This window comes from Glandiceps talaboti, chromosome 23, assembly GCF_964340395.1.
Source record: "Glandiceps talaboti chromosome 23, keGlaTala1.1, whole genome shotgun sequence".
NCBI lineage: Eukaryota > Metazoa > Hemichordata > Enteropneusta > Spengelidae > Glandiceps > Glandiceps talaboti.
The window spans coordinates 15,655,362-15,677,220 of record NC_135571.1 but is presented as its reverse complement, the minus strand read 5'-3'; the positions used below and the strand labels follow the sequence as shown (position 1 = coordinate 15,677,220).

Genomic DNA, 21,859 nt, shown 5'->3' with positions numbered 1-21,859 from the left:
TGTACATACACAGTACAATATTGTAAACATCTAGTGTTATGTGTACATACACAGTACAATATTGTAAACATCTAGTGTTATGTGTACATACACAGTACAATATTGTAAACATCTAGTGTTATGTGTACATACACAGTACAATATTGTAAACATCTAGTGTTATGTGTACATTCACAGTACAGTATTGTAAACATCTAGTGTTATGTGTACATTCACAGTACAATATTGTAAACATCTAGTGTTATGTGTACATTCACAGTACAATATTGTAAACATCTAGTGTTATGTGTACATACACAATACAGTATTGTAAACATCTAGTGTTATGTGTACATACACAGTACAATATTGTAAACATCTAGTGTTATGTGTACATACACAGTACAATATTGTAAACATCTAGTGTTATGTGTACATACACAGTACAATATTGTAAACATCTAGTGTTATGTGTACATACACAGTACAATATTGTAAACATATAGTGTTATGTGTACATTCACAGTACAATATTGTAAACATCTAGTGTTATGTGTACATACACAGTACAATATTGTAAACATCTAGTGTTATGTGTACATACACAATACAATATTGTAAACATCTAGTGTTATGTGTACATACACAGTACAATATTGTAAACATCTAGTGTTATGTGTACATACACAGTACAATATTGTAAACATCTAGTGTTATGTGTACATTCACAGTACAATATTGTAAACATCTAGTGTTATGTGTACATACACAGTACAATATTGTAAACATCTAGTGTTATGTGTACATACACAGTACAATATTGTAAACATCTAGTGTTATGTGTACATACACAGTACAATATTGTAAACATCTAGTGTTATGTGTACATACACAGTACAATATTGTAAACATCTAGTGTTATGTGTACATACACAGTACAATATTCTAAACATCTAGTGTTATGTGTACACACACAGTACAATATTGTAAACATCTAGTGTTATGTGTACATTCACAGTACAATATTGTAAACATCTAGTGTTATGTGTACATACAGTACAATATTGTAAACATCTAGTGTTATGTGTACATTCACAGTACAATATTGTAAACATCTAGTGTTATGTGTACATTCACAGTACAATATTGTAAACATCTAGTGTTATGTGTACATACACAGTACAATATTGTAAACATCTAGTGTTATGTGTACATACACAGTACAATATTGTAAACATCTAGTGTTATGTGTACATACACAGTACAATATTGTAAACATCTAGTGTTATGTGTACATTCACAGTACAATATTGTAAACATCTAGTGTTATGTGTACATACACAGTACAATATTGTAAACATCTAGTGTTATGTGTACATACACAGTACAATATTGTAAACATCTAGTGTTATGTGTACATACACAGTACAATATTGTAAACATCTAGTGTTATGTGTACATACACAGTACAATATTGTAAACATCTAGTGTTATGTGTACATACACAGTACAGTATTGTAAACATCTAGTGTTATGTGTACATACACAGTACAATATTGTAAACATCTAGTGTTATGTGTACATACACAGTACAATATTGTAAACATCTAGTGTTATGTGTACATACACAGTACAATATTGTAAACATCTAGTGTTATGTGTACATACACAGTACAATATTGTAAACATCTAGTGTTATGTGTACATACACAGTACAGTATTGTAAACATCTAGTGTTATGTGTACATTCACAGTACAATATTGTAAACATCTAGTGTTATGTGTACATTCACAGTACAATATTGTAAACATCTAGTGTTATGTGTACATTCACAGTACAATATTGTAAACATCTAGTGTTATGTGTACATTCACAGTACAATATTGTAAACATCTAGTGTTATGTGTACATTCACAGTACAATATTGTAAACATCTAGTGTTATGTGTACATTCACAGTACAATATTGTAAACATCTAGTGTTATGTGTACATTCACAGTACAATATTGTAAACATCTAGTGTTATGTGTACATTCACAGTACAATATTGTAAACATCTAGTGTTATGTGTACATACACAGTACAATATTGTAAACATCTAGTGTTATGTGTACATACACAGTACAGTATTCTAAACATCTAGTGTTATGTGTACACTCCCATACAGTATTCTAAACATCTAGTGTTATGTGTACATTCCCATACAGTATTCTAAACATCTAGTGTCATGTGTACATTCCCATACAGTATTCTAAACATCTAGTGTTATGTGTGCATGCACAACTGCAGCACAGTATTCTAAACATCTAGTGTTATGTGTACATTCCCATACAGTATTCTAAACATCTGGTGTTATGTGTACATGCACTCCTATACAGTATTCTAAACATCTAGTGTTATGTGTACACTCCCATACAGTATTCTAAACATCTAGTGTTATGTGTACACTCCTATACAGTATTCTAAACATCTAGTGTTATGTGTACACTCCCATACAGTATTCTAAACATCTAGTGTTATGTGTACACTCCTATACAGTATTCTAAACATCTTGTGTTATGTGTACACTTCGACAGGATTCTAAACATCTCGTGTTATGTGTACATTCCCATACAGTATTCTAAACATCTGGTGTTATGTGTACATGCACTCCTATACAGTATTCTAAACATCTAGTGTTATGTGTACACTCCCATACAGTATTCTAAACATCTAGTGTTATGTGTACACTCCTATACAGTATTCTAAACATCTTGTGTTATGTGTACACTTCGACAGGATTCTAAACATCTAGTGTTATGTGTACATTCACAGTACAGTATTCTAAACATCTAGTGTTATGTGTACATTCCCATACAGGATTCTAAACATGTAGTGTTATGTGTACATTCCTATACAGTATTCTCCCATACAGTATTCTAAACATCTAGTGTTATGTGTACATTCCCATACAGGATTCTAAACATCTAGTGTTATGTGTACACTCCTATACAGTATTCTAAACATCTCGTGTTATGTGTACACTTCGACAGGATTCTAAACATCTAGTGTTATGTGTACATTCACAGTACAGTATTCTAAACATCTAGTGTTATGTGTACATGCACAGAAAAGTATTCTAAACATCTAGTGTTATGTGTACATTCACAGTACAGTATTCTAAGCATCTAGTGTTATGTGTACATTCACAGTACAGTATTCTAAACATCTAGTGTTATGTGTACATTCACAGTACAGTATTCTAAACATCTAGTGTTATGTGTACATTCCCATACAGTATTCTAAACATCTAGTGTTATGTGTACAATCATGCACAGCACAGTATTCTAAACGTCTGGTGTTATGTGTACATTCCCATATTGTATTCTAAACATCTAGTGTTATGTGTACATGCACAGCACAGTATTCTAAACATCTAGTGTTATGTGTACATGCACAGCACAATATTCTAAACATCTGGTGTTATGTGTACATACAGTATAGTATTCTAAACATCTAGTGTTATGTGTACATTCACAGTACAGTATTCTAAACATGTAGTGTTATGTGTACACTCCTATACAGTATTCTAAACATCTCGTGTTATGTGTACACTTCGAGAGGATTCTAAACATCTAGTGTTATGTGTACATTCACAGTACAGTATTCTAAACATCTAGTGTTATGTGTACATGCACAGCACAGTATTCTAAACATCTAGTGTTATGTGTACATTCACAGTACAGTATTCTAAACATCTAGTGTTATGTGTACATTCACAGTACAGTATTCTAAACATCTAGTGTTATGTGTACATTCACAGTACAGTATTCTAAACATCTAGTGTTATGTGTACATTCCCATACAGTATTCTAAACATCTAGTGTTATGTGTACATTCCCATACAGTATTCTAAACATCTAGTGTTATGTGTACATGCACAGCACAGTATTCTAAACGTCTGGTGTTATGTGTACATTCCCATATTGTATTCTAAGCATCTAGTGTTATGTGTACATGCACAGCACAGTATTCTAAACATCTAGTGTTATGTGTACATGCACAGCACAATATTCTAAACATCTGGTGTTATGTGTACATACAGTATACTATTCTAAACATCTAGTGTTATGATTGCTAAAATGTGTTGTTTTTGTAAGCCATTTATACCCACATATTGGGTACCTGCTAAGGTTTCTGTGTTAATGTAGAATGAAGTAGTGAGACTGGCAAGTATGTCTAGAAAAACTTGAGCTTTAATGTCCTGGTAACAAACTAACTGTTTAATCAATAAACAAAAACACAAAACACAAACTTTGGCTGTCGTGGGGGCTACTCAGCACCACTTGCAGCTGGGAAGATCACCAGCTGGTGTAAGGAGTATAGGCTACCTGGGGAGGTCTTGGCAGGTAGGCCCTATGTGTGCTCCTGAATGTAAAACATAAGTAAACTGAAAAGATCACCCGAGGAGGACCCGGCAGGTGTCTGTAACCGTAGCTACCTGGGGAGGACCTGGCAGACATAGCTAGGTGGTGATCCGAATTGTATAGGGATAATTTGCAGTAAGCCGAGAAGAGCACCTGGGGAGGACCCGGCAGGTGTCTGTATACTAGCTACCTGGGGAGGACCCGGCAGACATAGCTAGGTTGTGAATTTGTACTGGGGAGAATTTACAATACGCCAAGAAGAGCACCTGGGGAGGACCCGGCAGGTGTCTTTATCCTAGCCACCTGGGGAGGACCCGGCAGACATAGCTAGGTGATGAATTTGTATTCGAAATGAGCTGAATGTATAGTATTCAGCTGACTGTAAACTGGATTGGGGTAATTGAACAAGGGGAAAAGGCCACTGTGGTAGTGCTGAGTAACCAAAGAAGATTTAATACAGAACAGATTGATATAAAGGCTTGTAGTATACATGTAGCTGCGAGGTAGCTAAATGGTCCAAAATTGAACAGTTGCGGGGCAAAGTGCTAGATCTAGCACTTCGCCACTTTTGTGACAAAGTGCTAGATCTAGCACTTCGTCAGTTTTCGCCGAAGTGCTAGATCTAGCACTTCGCCAGAAAACAACGAAGTGCGGGACTGTAAACAACGAAGCGCCTCCAACGGCTTGATATAACGTGGTCGATAAACGTCACATACATGCGTCATGTCAGTAGTCCGTGTACGTGGTCGTGTGGCGCATGATTGACTCCAAAACTTATCTTTGGCCGATTGTAACAACGACACGATTTATATGAAGTTTGTTAAATGTTTGCCGAGTAAAACGGGCGGTTGAAAGTTCACGTTGCCGTACGTACGGTTGTGTCCCGGGGTTGTGTCATCTGTTACAAACATGCCTTGTCAATACTTGGACTTGCGCGATCACAGAAACAAGTGTTATTATTTTACCCCTTTCATATACAATTGGCTAAAACATGTCAATATCATCGATATTATCGACATTGTATTGTATTCTGATAGAAACATTCTGATACATATCTCAGGAAACTAGTGCCTGTGGGCGGGACTGTACTTCAGAATCTGCAATCTACTCTGTAAACAAGGACTAGCCTAACTCAGTATTTCTTGTACCATGTCTATTTTAGAGCGGGAAAGATATATCAATCATAACGTCTTGAAATAAATTTGAAAATCACTGAAATCTTTATCCAGTATCCATCTTTCAGTATAATCACCTGTGTGCTTATTTTCATTCTAATCTATGAAGTAGTAGAAAAAGAATATTGTGCAAAATCATGTCATATCTCTCGTGATTTACGTGAGGTAGAGCGCGCCTCCGGGGACACATTTATTCTATAAAAATCTTTAGAATTTCTCCAAACTGTTTGAACGGATAGTTTTATTTTGTTGATCTCTCTGAAATGACAAAATCAATATGGGGTCCATTGTGTTTGTTTTTAAACAAACCGACACCCCTTTCTTTCCCCCGGATCCTGGATTTGGCAGCCATGCTGGATTCTAAAATGATAAGTTTGACAGTATGCACTTTTAGTATTTTCGGGATGCATTCCATGTTAACTTGCGATGTGCTTTTAAGACATACTACAGTCGTTCCCACTTATCACAACCCTACCTATGAGCTCCCACAATCTTTCTCGTATAAACGATTTCCTATCGCTATTTCTCGAACGGTCGTCATCTGTATTTCTTACTTTTGTGATATGCAATCCAGTTCACGAAGTGACGTTTATTACTGCTCCACGATCCTCGGCGTCACACTACGCTAATTGTAGCATTATGAAGTGACTTCCTCTTGACCGAACCAAACTATAACCGATGGCTATTATTATTATTTCCCACATTGGATATAATTTCTGAGCGAACAGGAATTACATAAGGGACGATATTGAAATTGGTGATTGTCTAGGAATGCAAAATATCAGTAAACAGTAATGTAGTGATGGTTTACTTGAGATCTGGCGAAGTTATGGATTTTTTCTTGTCGTTGTTTTCAGTCAAGAAGTTGGCAGTACCAAGTATATGGAATTTACAAAACAGTAGTAACGGGTTATCTATAGATTTCTATCAAAATATTAACAGCAATGAAGGGCTGAAATTAAAATTGTTCACGAATATGTTTTCGCACTTATGTTTTCGATAGCAATATTTTTTGTCATCTATTAACGATCTGATAATACTGAAAGAAGTGAATCTATTCAATAGAAATATAGTGAACATGATATAAATTACACCCAGACTTTATTTTCGTGTTCAACAATCAAGAAAAATCTTCGCTCTCGCATCTAGACACACACTAACCCCCCCCCCCCACACACACACACCAAGAAATTCAGTTTTCCTTTATATTATTTCTTTGTCATGCAATGTTACCAATGTCACTGCCATTAAATCTGCAGTATGAAGTCTGTGACGCACACCGAACTAATTGTTCCTACTTCCTGAAATCTTCGAAGTTTCAACTGTATATGGGAGTGCGTTATTTGACATGAACAGCTGTCAAAATGGAGGTCTACGGTTGTTGGTAGTGGTGTCAAGCCGTTGTCAAGTACGGAGTACGAAACGTGGTACCGAAACCACCACGTGCTGCAGTTGAAGTCTGTGACGCACGCCGAACAAAATGTTCGTAGTTTCGACTGTATATTGGAGTGCGTTCTTTGATGTGACAGCTGTCAAAATGGCGGTCTGCGGTTGTTGGTAGTGGTGTCCAGCCGTTGTAAGGAGTACGAAATGTGGAAGGGAAACGACCACGTGCTGTAGTTTTCGCCTCATACAACATCGAAAAAATACAAAACTGAACGTTACTAAAAATTACGAAGTAGAAACTTGTTTGTGCATTGGCAAAACATATGGAAAATCAAACTCTAAGGTTGTTAAACACGGGAAGTAACATTTTACACTGAGAGTAATAACATGTCCATTACCGGTATAACATGACATATTTACCAATGACCTAGCACTTTGCCACACTTTGTTGAAGTGCTAGATCTAGCACTTCGCCACTTTTTGACAAAGTGCTAGATCTAGCATTTTGTCAAAAAGTGGCGAAGTGCTCGATCTAGCACTTTGCCCCGCAACTGTTCCGATTTTGAATTCTTTGTTACATGTAGCTGCAAGAAAACGAATGGTAATGTCATTAATAACAGGCAACGTACGACATGTATAGTGGCATATGCTGTAAGCATAAAGAAAATTGCAATAACAATGTCTGAGATAATTGCCTGTAACAAGTAAGCGAAGGTGGTGATGGGGATGGTTGGTGGGATTGACTCGGTAGGCAGAGACAAAATTAGCAATGTTCTAGACTGAGGCTTGAAACATGTGTTCGATAATGTCAATAAAAGAGCCTAAATGGGCATATTATGCATTGCAATTAGTCAGTCTTAATATCATTGGATGGCAAGGTGACCGTTCTATTTGACTAAGTATTTGCAAACATTCTGACAATTTCCTGTGTTCCCCTTACGTAATGATGTGGTGATGACATACATCCCCAGGCATTTCCTGTGAGCATATTTGAAACATCTCTGATATGTCTAATATAGTGTGTTTATATCTCTACTACAGCCTGCCTTTCATACCTTGGGTTTGATTAGTGTTATTAGTACTGCATTCAGTGAAAAAATGCCAGTGTATGCCAAGAGTGGAACAACTAGTCAAACTATCAACACACAACCAACCAGGAGAGGTTCTTCTATCAGTATATCATCAACAGGTAACAACAGTATTTATGTCAAACATAACATAATCAACAGATTATAACAGTATTTATGTCAAAAGTAACACAGTCAACAGATAACAGTATTTATGTCAAACACAACATAGTCAACAGATAATAACAGTATTTATGTCAAACACAACATAATCAACAGATATAACAGTATTTATGTCAAAAGTAACACAGTCAACAGATAACAGTATTTATGTCAAACACAACATAGTCAACAGATAATAACAGTATTTATGTCAAACACATCATTGTCAACAGATAATAACAGTATCTATGTCAAACACAACATAGTCAACAGATAATAACAGTATTTATGTCAAACACAACAGTCAACAGATAATAACAGTATTTATGTCAAACAGAACGTAGTCAACAGATAATAGCAGTATCTATGTCAAACACAATCTGATTAAAATCCTATGTAGATGTCGGCTAATCGTGCATTGCTATCTTACCATCGTTATTCAGCTTGAATTGACCTTCGTAGTACATGTTTACCTTTTTAGCCGATCAGATAGCAATGCATGATTAGCCGACATCTACATCGGATTTTAATCAGATTGTGTCAAACACAACATAGTCAACAGATAGTCAACAGATAATAACAGTATTTATGTCAAACATAACATAGTCAACAGATAATAACAGTATTTATGTCAAAAGTAACATAGTCAACAGATAATAACAGTATTTATGTCAAACACAACATAGTCAACAGACGATAACACTATGTCAAACACAACATAGTCAACAGATAATAACAGTATTTATGTCAAAAGTAACATAGTCAACAGATAATAACAGTATCTATGTCAAACACAACATAGTCAACAGATAATAACAGTATTTATGTCAAATGTAACACAGTCAACAGATAATAACAGTATTTATGTCAAACACAACATAATCAACAGATAATAACAGTATCTATGTCAAACACAACATAATCAACAGATAATAACAGTATGTATGTCAAAAGTAACATAGTCAACAGATAACAGTATTTATGTCAAACACAACATAATCAACAGATAATAACAGTATTTATGTCAAAAGTAACACAGTCAACAGATAACAGTATTTATGTCAAACACAACATAGTCAACAGATAATAACAGTATGTCAAACACAACAGTCAACAGATAATAACAGTATTTATGTCAAACACAACATAGTCAACAGATAATAACACTATGTCAAACAGAACATAGTCAACAGATAATAGCAGTATCTATGTCAAACACAACATAGTCAACAGATAATAACAGTATTTATGTCAAAAGTAACACAGTCAACAGATAACAGTATTTATGTGAATCACAACATAGTCAACAGATAATAATAGTATTTATGTCAAACACAACATAGTCAACAGATAATAACAGTATTTATGTCAAAAGTAACACAGTCAACAGATAACAGTATTTATGTGAATCACAACATAGTCAACAGATAATAATAGTATTTATGTCAAACACAACATAGTCAACAGACGATAACACTGTCAAACACAACATAGTCAACAGATAATAACAGTATTTATGTCAAAAGTAACATAGTCAACAGATAATAACAGTATCTATGTCAAAAGTAACTCAGTCAACAGATAACAGTATTTATGTCAAACACAACATAGTCAACAGATAATAACAGTATTTATGTCAAACACAACAGTCAACAGATAATAACAGTATTTATGTCAAACACAACATAGTCAACAGATAATAACACTTTGTCAAACAAAACATAGTCAACAGATAATAGCAGTATCTATGTCAAACACAATCTAATTAAAATCCTATGTAGATGTCGGCTAATCATGCATTGCTATCTTACCATCGTTATTCAGCTTGAATTGACCTTCGTAGTACATGTTTACCTTTTTAGCCGATCAGATAGCAATGCATGATTAGCCGACATCTACATCGGATTTTAATCAGATTGTGTCAAACACAACATAGTCAACAGATAGTCAACAGATAATAACAGTATTTATGTCAAACATAACATAGTCAACAGATAATAACAGTATTTATGTCAAACACAACATAGTCAACAGACGATAACACTATGTCAAACACAACATAGTCAACAGATAATAACAGTATTTATGTCAAACACAACATAGTCAACAGATAATAACAGTATTTATGTCAAAAGTAACATAGTCAACAGATAATAACAGTATCTATGTCAAACACAACACAGTCAACAGATAATAACAGTATTTGTCAAACATTTGTCAAACATAACATAGTCAACAGATAATAACAGTATTTATGTCAAATACAACATAGTCAACAGATAATAACAGTATTTATGTCAAACATAACATAGTCAACAGATAATAACAGTATTTATGTCAAAAGTAACATAGTCAACAGATAATAACAGTATTTATGTCAAACACAACATAGTCAACAGACGATAACACTATGTCAAACACAACATAGTCAACAGATAATAACAGTATTTATGTCAAAAGTAACATAGTCAACAGATAATAACAGTATCTATGTCAAACACAACATAGTCAACAGATAATAACAGTATCTATGTCAAACACAACATAGTCAACAGATAATAACAGTATTTATGTCAAACACAACATAGTTAACAGATAATAGCAGTATCTATGTCAAACACAACATAGTTAACAGATAATAACAGTATTTATGTCAAACATAACATAGTCAACAGATAATAACAGAATTTATGTCAAAAGTAACATAGTCAACAGATAATAACATTATTTATGTCAAACACAACATAGTCAACAGACGATAACAGTATTTATGTCAAATGTAACATAGTCAACAGATAACAGTATTTATGTCAAACACAACATAGTCAACAGATAATAACAGTATTTATGTCAAACAACATAGTCAACAGATAATAACAGTATGTATGTCAAAAGTAACATAGTCAACAGATAATAACAGTATCTATGTCAAACACAACATAGTCAACAGATAATAACAGTATTTATGTCAAACACAACATAGTTAACAGATAATAGCAGTATCTATGTCAAACACAACATAGTTAACAGATAATAGCAGTATCTATGTCAAACACAACATAGTCAACAGACGATAACACTATGTCAAACACAACATAGTCAACAGATAATAACAGTATGTCAAATGTAACATAGTCAACAGATAATAACAGTATTTATGTCAAACATAACATAGTCAACAGATAATAACAGTATGTATGTCAAAAGTAACATAGTCAACAGATAATAACAGTATTTATGTCAAACACAACATAGTCAACAGATAATAACAGTATTTATGTCAAACACAACATAGTCAACAGATAATAACAGTATCTATGTCAAACACAACATAGTCAACAGATAACAACAGTATCTATGTCAAACACAACATAGTCAACAGATAATAGCAGTATCTATGTCAAACACAACATAGTTAACAGATAATAACAGTATTTATGTCAAACATAACATAGTCAACAGATAATAACAGAATTTATGTCAAAAGTAACATAGTCAACAGATAATAACATTATTTATGTCAAACACAACATAGTCAACAGACGATAACAGTATTTATGTCAAATGTAACATAGTCAACAGATAACAGTATTTATGTCAAACACAACATAGTCAACAGATAATAACAGTATTTATGTCAAACAACATAGTCAACAGATAATAACAGTATGTATGTCAAAAGTAACATAGTCAACAGATAATAACAGTATCTATGTCAAACACAACATAGTCAACAGATAATAACAGTATTTATGTCAAACACAACATAGTTAACAGATAATAGCAGTATCTATGTCAAACACAACATAGTCAACAGACGATAACACTATGTCAAACACAACATAGTCAACAGATAATAACAGTATGTCAAATGTAACATAGTCAACAGATAATAACAGTATTTATGTCAAACATAACATAGTCAACAGATAATAACAGTATGTATGTCAAAAGTAACATAGTCAACAGATAATAACAGTATTTATGTCAAACACAACATAGTCAACAGATAATAACAGTATGTCAAACACAACAGTCAACAGATAATAACAGTATTTATGTCAAACACAACATAGTCAACAGATAATAACACTATGTCAAACAGAACATAGTCAACAGATAATAGCAGTATCTATGTCAAACACAACATAGTCAACAGATAATAACAGTATTTATGTCAAAAGTAACACAGTCAACAGATAACAGTATTTATGTGAATCACAACATAGTCAACAGATAATAATAGTATTTATGTCAAACACAACATAGTCAACAGATAATAACAGTATTTATGTCAAAAGTAACACAGTCAACAGATAACAGTATTTATGTGAATCACAACATAGTCAACAGATAATAATAGTATTTATGTCAAACACAACATAGTCAACAGACGATAACACTGTCAAACACAACATAGTCAACAGATAATAACAGTATTTATGTCAAAAGTAACATAGTCAACAGATAATAACAGTATCTATGTCAAAAGTAACTCAGTCAACAGATAACAGTATTTATGTCAAACACAACATAGTCAACAGATAATAACAGTATTTATGTCAAACACAACAGTCAACAGATAATAACAGTATTTATGTCAAACACAACATAGTCAACAGATAATAACACTTTGTCAAACAAAACATAGTCAACAGATAATAGCAGTATCTATGTCAAACACAATCTAATTAAAATCCTATGTAGATGTCGGCTAATCATGCATTGCTATCTTACCATCGTTATTCAGCTTGAATTGACCTTCGTAGTACATGTTTACCTTTTTAGCCGATCAGATAGCAATGCATGATTAGCCGACATCTACATCGGATTTTAATCAGATTGTGTCAAACACAACATAGTCAACAGATAGTCAACAGATAATAACAGTATTTATGTCAAACATAACATAGTCAACAGATAATAACAGTATTTATGTCAAACACAACATAGTCAACAGACGATAACACTATGTCAAACACAACATAGTCAACAGATAATAACAGTATTTATGTCAAACACAACATAGTCAACAGATAATAACAGTATTTATGTCAAAAGTAACATAGTCAACAGATAATAACAGTATCTATGTCAAACACAACACAGTCAACAGATAATAACAGTATTTGTCAAACATTTGTCAAACATAACATAGTCAACAGATAATAACAGTATTTATGTCAAATACAACATAGTCAACAGATAATAACAGTATTTATGTCAAACATAACATAGTCAACAGATAATAACAGTATTTATGTCAAAAGTAACATAGTCAACAGATAATAACAGTATTTATGTCAAACACAACATAGTCAACAGACGATAACACTATGTCAAACACAACATAGTCAACAGATAATAACAGTATTTATGTCAAAAGTAACATAGTCAACAGATAATAACAGTATCTATGTCAAACACAACATAGTCAACAGATAATAACAGTATCTATGTCAAACACAACATAGTCAACAGATAATAACAGTATTTATGTCAAACACAACATAGTTAACAGATAATAGCAGTATCTATGTCAAACACAACATAGTTAACAGATAATAACAGTATTTATGTCAAACATAACATAGTCAACAGATAATAACAGAATTTATGTCAAAAGTAACATAGTCAACAGATAATAACATTATTTATGTCAAACACAACATAGTCAACAGACGATAACAGTATTTATGTCAAATGTAACATAGTCAACAGATAACAGTATTTATGTCAAACACAACATAGTCAACAGATAATAACAGTATTTATGTCAAACAACATAGTCAACAGATAATAACAGTATGTATGTCAAAAGTAACATAGTCAACAGATAATAACAGTATCTATGTCAAACACAACATAGTCAACAGATAATAACAGTATTTATGTCAAACACAACATAGTTAACAGATAATAGCAGTATCTATGTCAAACACAACATAGTTAACAGATAATAGCAGTATCTATGTCAAACACAACATAGTCAACAGACGATAACACTATGTCAAACACAACATAGTCAACAGATAATAACAGTATGTCAAATGTAACATAGTCAACAGATAATAACAGTATTTATGTCAAACATAACATAGTCAACAGATAATAACAGTATGTATGTCAAAAGTAACATAGTCAACAGATAATAACAGTATTTATGTCAAACACAACATAGTCAACAGATAATAACAGTATTTATGTCAAACACAACATAGTCAACAGATAATAACAGTATCTATGTCAAACACAACATAGTCAACAGATAACAACAGTATCTATGTCAAACACAACATAGTCAACATATAATAGCAGTATCTATGTCAAACACAACATAGTTAACAGATAATAGCAGTATCTATGTCAAACACAACATAGTCAACAGATAATAACAGTATTTATGTCAAACACATCATTGTCAACAGATAATAACAGTATCTATGTCAAACACAACATAGTCAACAGATAATAACAGTATCTATGTCAAACACAACATAGTCAACAGATAATAACTATCTATGTCAAACACAACAGATAATAACAGTATCTATGTCAAACACAACATAGTCAACAGATAATAACAGTATCTATGTCAAACACAACATAGTCAACAGATAATAACAGTATCTATGTCAAACACAACATAGTCAACAGATAATAACAGTATCTATGTCAAACACAACATAGTCAACAGATAATAGCAGTATCTATGTCAAACACAACATAGTTAACAGATAATAGCAGTATCTATGTCAAATACAACATAGTCAACAGATAATAACAGTATATATGTCAAACACAACATAGTCAACAGATAATAACAGTATCTATGTCAAACACAACATAGTCAACAGATAATAACAGTATCTATGTCAAACACAACATAGTCAACAGATAATAACAGTATCTATGTCAAACACAACATAGTCAACAGATAATAACAGTATCTATGTCAAACACAACATAGTCAACAGATAATAACAGTATCTATGTCAAACACAACATAGTTAACAGATAATAACAGTATCTATGTCAAACACAACATAGTTAACAGATAATAACAGTATTTATGTCAAACACAACATAGTCAACAGATAATAGCAGTATCTATGTCAAACACAACATAGTCAACAGATAATAACAGTATTTATGTCAAACACAACATAGTCAACAGATAATAACAGTATCTATGTCAAACACAACATAGTCAACAGATAATAACACTATTCACCTCCTCCTTACTCTTTGTCCTTTGTTACAGGTTCATCAGATTATATGTACATGGGCCATGGCTCTAGTGTTGGGTTGGATGGACCCTATGTATCACATGCAGAGAGTTGTAAACAGCTTATACACAAGGCAGTTAGCAAGGTATTAAGTTGTCATTTTCACTTGTTGAAATATACACCTGTATTACTGGAAATAGGTCTGTCTAAATAAGTCGATGAATTACCTGTATTTGTGTCACCTATGTTACTGTATGGACTGCCGTGGTGTATGTACATTTGTACATAAAGGCAAGTGCTCTCAAACTTAGTATTTACCATATATATTTGGTAGCTGTTACTCTCTTGTGAGAACATAGAAAGAAGTAGTGACAGGCAATTAAGCCTTTGAAAATTGAGCTTTAATGTCCTGGAAAACATCTAATTACATGTACTAAAGTAAATGATACAAATACAAAACACATACTTTGGCTATCTTGGGGGCTACTCAATGCTGCCACTTGCAGCTGGGAAGATCACCAGTAGGTGTAAGGAGTATAGGCTACCTGGGGAGATCACCAGTAGGTGTAAGGAGTATAGGCTACCTGGGGAGATCACCAGTAGGTGTAAGGAGTATAGGCTACCTGGGAAGATCACCAGTAGGTGTAAGGAGTATAGGCTACCTGGGGAGATCACCAGTAGGTGTAAGGAGTATAGGCTACCTGGGGAGATCACCAGTAGGTGTAAGGAGTATAGGCTACCTGGGGAGATCACCAGTAGGTGTAAGGAGTATAGGCTACCTGGGGAGATCACCAGTAGGTGTAAGGAGTATAGGCTACCTGGGGAGATCACCAGTAGGTGTAAGGAGTATAGGCTACCTGGGAAGATCACCAGTAGGTGTAAGGAGTATAGGCTACCTGGGGAGATCACCAGTAGGTGTAAGGAGTATAGGCTACCTGGGGAGATCACCAGTAGGTGTAAGGAGTATAGGCTACCTGGGGAGATCACCAGTAGGTGTAAGGAGTATAGGCTACCTGGGGAGATCACCAGTAGGTGTAAGGAGTATAGGCTACCTGGGGAGATCACCAGTAGGTGTAAGGAGTATAGGCTACCTGGGGAGGTCCTGACAGATAGGTCCTATGTGTGCTCCTGAATACATAGTAGTAATCTAAAGAAAAACACCCCGGGGGAGCTCGGCAGGTGTCTGTTACCAGAGCTACCTGGAGAGATCCCAGCAGACATAGCTAGATGCTAAATTTGTACTTGGAGTAATCTGAAAAGAACAACCGAGAGGAGCCTGTAAGTCTGTAACTATAGTTACCTGGGGAGGACCCTGCAGTAGTCTTTAGCTAGGTTGTGAATTTGTATTTACAGAGAATTTGCAATGAACCAACAAGAGCACCTGGGAAGGACCTGGCAGGTGTCTTTAGCCTAGCTACCTAGGGAGGTCCCGGCAGACAAGCAAGGTGATGAATTTGTATTCAAAATGAGCTGAATGTATAGTATTCAGCTGACTGTAGACTGGATTGGGGTAATTGAACAAGGGAAAAAGGCCACTGTGATAGTGCTGAGTAACCAAAGAAGATTTATACAGAACAGATTAATATAAAGGCTTGTAGTATACATGTAGCTGCAGGAAAACGAATGATAATGACATTAATAACAGGCAATTTACATTTAATGTATAGCGCCATATATTGAATGAAAGGATAAAGAAAGATTTCATGCAACATGCAATGTCTAAGCATAGGTACAAAGCTAATAAAACAGGTAGCTAACATGACAATGGAGAACTATTAAATTCTGTAGAGTTGTGGATAAGATAGTGTCCCGCTAAATGCTTGATACACACAGGTAAGCCAAGTGGTGATGAGCAAGGTGGGTGGGTTTGACTTAATATGCAGAGACAAATTTATGATGTTCTCCATATCCGGCTTGAACTAAACTGAGGCTTTGAACATGTGCTTGTTAATATCAATAAAGAATAATAAATAAATAGGAAAATTGTGCATAGAAATTAGTTAGTCTTTGTATCATTGTATGCATACCTGTACTGTAATGGTATGCATGCCTGTACTGTAATGGTATGCATACCTGTACTGTAATGGTATGCATACCTGTACTGTAATGGTATGCATACCTGTACTGTAATGGTATGCATGCCTGTGCCATAATAGTATGCATACCTGTACCATAATAGTATGAATACCCGTACCATAATAAAATGTAGTGAGAATACCTGTACCCTAATTATATACATACCAGTACCATAATAGTATGCATACCTGTACTGTTATGGTATGCATGCCTGTGCCATACTAGTATGAATACCTGTACCATAATAGTATGAATACCTGTACCATAATAATATACATACCAGTACCATAATAGTATGCATACCTGTACTGTTATGGTATGCATACCTGTACTGTAATATGAATACCTGTACTGTAATAGTATACATACCTGTACTCTAATAATATGCATACCTGTACCGTAATAGTATGCATACCTGTACTGTAATAGTATGCATACCTGTACTGTAATAATCTGGATACCTGTACCATAATAGTATGCATGCCTGTACTGTAATAGTATGCATACCTGTACTGTAATAGTATGCATACCTGTACTGTAATAGTATGCATACATGTAGTGTAATAATATGCATACCCGTACCATAATAAAATGTAGTGAGAATACCTGTACCCTAATTATATACATACCAGTACCATAATAGTATGCATACCTGTACTGTTATGGTATGCATGCCTGTGCCATACTAGTATGAATACCTGTACCATAATAGTATGAATACCTGTACCATAATAATATACATACCAGTACCATAATAGTATGCATACCTGTACTGTTATGGTATGCATACCTGTACTGTAATATGAATACCTGTACTGTAATAGTATACATACCTGTACTCTAATAATATGCATTGCATACCTGTACCGTAATAGTATGCATACCTGTACTGTAATAGTATGGATACCTGTACTGTAATAATATGGATACCTGTACCATAATAGTATGCATGCCTGTACTGTAATAGTATGCATACCTGTACTGTAATAGTATGCATACCTGTACTGTAATAGTATGCATACATGTAGTGTAATAATATGCATACCTGTACCGTAATAGTATGCATACCTGTACTGTAATAGTATGCATACCTGTACTGTAATAGTATGCTTACCTGTACTGTAATAGTATGCATACCTGTACTGTAATATGCATACCTGTACTGTAATAGTATGGATACCTGTACTGTAATAATATCCATACCTGTACCGTAATAGTATGCATACCTGTACTGTAATAGTATGCATACCTGTACTGTAATAGTATGCATGCCTGTACCATAATAGTATGCATGCCTGTACCATAATAGTATGCATGCCTGTACTGTAATAGTATGCATACCTGTACTGTAATAGTATGCATACCTGTACTGTAATATGCATACCTGTACTGTAATAGTATGCATACCTGTACTGTAATAATATGCATACCTGTACTGTAATAGTATGCATACCTGTACCATAATAGCATGCATACCTGTACTATAATAGTATGCATACCTGTACTGTAATAGTATACATACCTGTACTGTAATAATATGCATACCTGTACCGTAATAGTATGCATACCTGTACCGTAATAGTATACATACCTGTACCGTAATAGTATACATACCTGTACCGTAATAGTATACATACCTGTACCATAATAGTATACATACCTGTACCATAATAGTATGCATACCTGTACCATAATAGTATACATACCTGTACCGTAATAGTATACATACCTGTACTGTAATAATATGCATACCTGTACCGTAATAGGATGCATACCTGTACTGTAATAGTATACATACCTGTACCGTAATAGTATACATACCTGTACCGTAATAGTATACATACCTGTACCATAATAGTATGCATACCTGTACCATAATAGTATACATACCTGTACCGTAATAGTATACATACCTGTACCGTAATAGTATACATACCTGTACCATAATAGTATACATACCTGTACCGTAATAGTATACATACCTGTACCATAATAGTATGGATACCTGTACCATAATAGTATACATACCTGTACCGTAATAGTATACATACCTGTACCATATTAGTATGAATACCTGTACCATTATAGTATGGATACCTGTACCATATTAGTATGCATAACTGTACCGTAATAGTATGCATACCTGTACCATAATAGTATGCATACCTGTACCATATTAGTATGCATAACTGTACCATAATAGTATGCATACCTGTACCGTAATAGTATGCATACCTGTACCATAATAGTATGCATACCTGTACCATAATAGTATGCATACCTGTACCATATTAGTATACATACCTGTACCATATTAGTATACATACCTGTACCATAATAGTATACATACCTGTACCATAATAGTATACATACCTGTACCATAATAGTATACATACCTGTACCATAATAGTATACATACCTGTACCGTAATAGTATGGATACCTGTACTATAATAGTATACATACCTGTACCGTAATAGTATGCATACCTGTACCATATTAGTATACATACCTGTACCGTAATAGTATACATACCTGTACCATATTAGTATACATACCTGTACCATAATAGTATACATACCTGTACCATAATAGTATACATACCTGTACCGTAATAGTATACATACCTGTACCATAATAGTATACATACCTGTACCGTAATAGTATACATACCTGTACCGTAATAGTATACATACCTGTACCATAATAGTATACATACCTGTACCATAATAGTATACATACCTGTACCGTAATAGTATACATACCTGTACCGTAATAGTATACATACCTGTACCATAATAGTATACATACCTGTACTGTAATAGTATACATACCTGTACCGTAATAGTATGCATACCTGTACCTTAATAGTATACATACCTGTACCGTAATAGTATACATACCTGTACCGTAATAGTATGCATACCTGTACCGTAATAGTATGCATACCTGTACCGTAATAGTATACATACCTGTACCGTAATAGTATGCATACCTGTACCATAATAGTATGCATACCTGTACCGTAATAGTATACATACCTGTACTGTAATAGTATACATACCTGTACCGTAATAGTATGGATACCTGTACCATAATAGTATACATACCTGTACTATAATAGTATACATACCTGTACTATAATAGTATGGATACCTGTACCATAATAGTATGGATACCTGTACCGTAATAGTATACATACCTGTACTATAATAGTATACATACCTGTACCGTAATAGTATACATACCTGTACTATAATAGTATGGATACCTGTACCATAATAGTATGCATACCTGTACCGTAATAGTATGGATACCTGTACCATAATAGTATACATACCTGTACCATAATAGTATACATACCTGTACCGTAATAGTATACATACCTGTACCGTAATAGTATGGATACCTGTACCGTAATAGTATGCATACCTGTACTGTAATAGTATGCATACCTGTACCGTAATAGTATACATACCTGTACTGTAATAGTATGGATACCTGTACCATAATAGTATACATACCTGTACCGTAATAGTATGGATACCTGTACCGTAATAGTATGCATACCTGTACCGTAATAGTATGCATACCTGTACTGTAATAGTATACATACCTGTACTGTAATAGTATGGATACCTGTACCATAATAGTATACATACCTGTACCGTAATAGTATGGATACCTGTACCGTAATAGTATGCATACCTGTACTATAATAGTATGGATACCTGTACCGTAATAGTATGCATACCTGTACCATATTAGTATGCATACCTGTACTATAATAGTATACATACCTGTACCGTAATAGTATACATACCTGTACCGTAATAGTATGCATACCTGTACCGTAATAGTATGCATACCTGTACCATATTAGTATGCATACCTGTACCGTAATAGTATGCATACCTGTACCATATTAGTATGCATACCTGTACCGTAATAGTATGGATACCTGTACCATATTAGTATGCATACCTGTACCGTAATAGTATGTATACCTGTACCATAATAGTATACATACCTGTACCGTAATAGTATGGATACCTGTACCATAATAGTATGGATACCTGTACCGTAATAGTATACATACCTGTACCATAATAGTATGGATACCTGTACTGTAATAGTATACATACCTGTACCATAATAGTATGGATACCTGTACTGTAATAGTATGCATAACTGTACCATAATAGTATACATACCTGTACCGTAATAGTATACATACCTGTACCGTAATAGTATGCATACCTGTACCGTAATAGTATACATACCTGTACCGTAATAGTATACATACCTGTACTGTAATAGTATGCATACCTGTACTGTAATAGTATACATACCTGTACCATAATAGTATACATACCTGT

General features: G+C 34.0%; 1 protein-coding gene across 2 annotated transcripts in view; it reads left to right on the top strand.

Moving 5' to 3' along the window:
- Window positions 1-21,859, top strand: part of LOC144452815 (uncharacterized) — a 123,987-nt gene that overhangs the window by 36,435 nt on the left and 65,693 nt on the right. For both annotated transcript variants that reach the window (XM_078143977.1, XM_078143976.1), the window contains exons 6-7: window positions 7,989-8,136; window positions 15,441-15,550. In XM_078143977.1, the coding sequence (XP_078000103.1) occupies window positions 7,989-8,136; window positions 15,441-15,550 (258 nt within the window). The remainder of the gene's footprint in view (window positions 1-7,988; window positions 8,137-15,440; window positions 15,551-21,859) is intronic.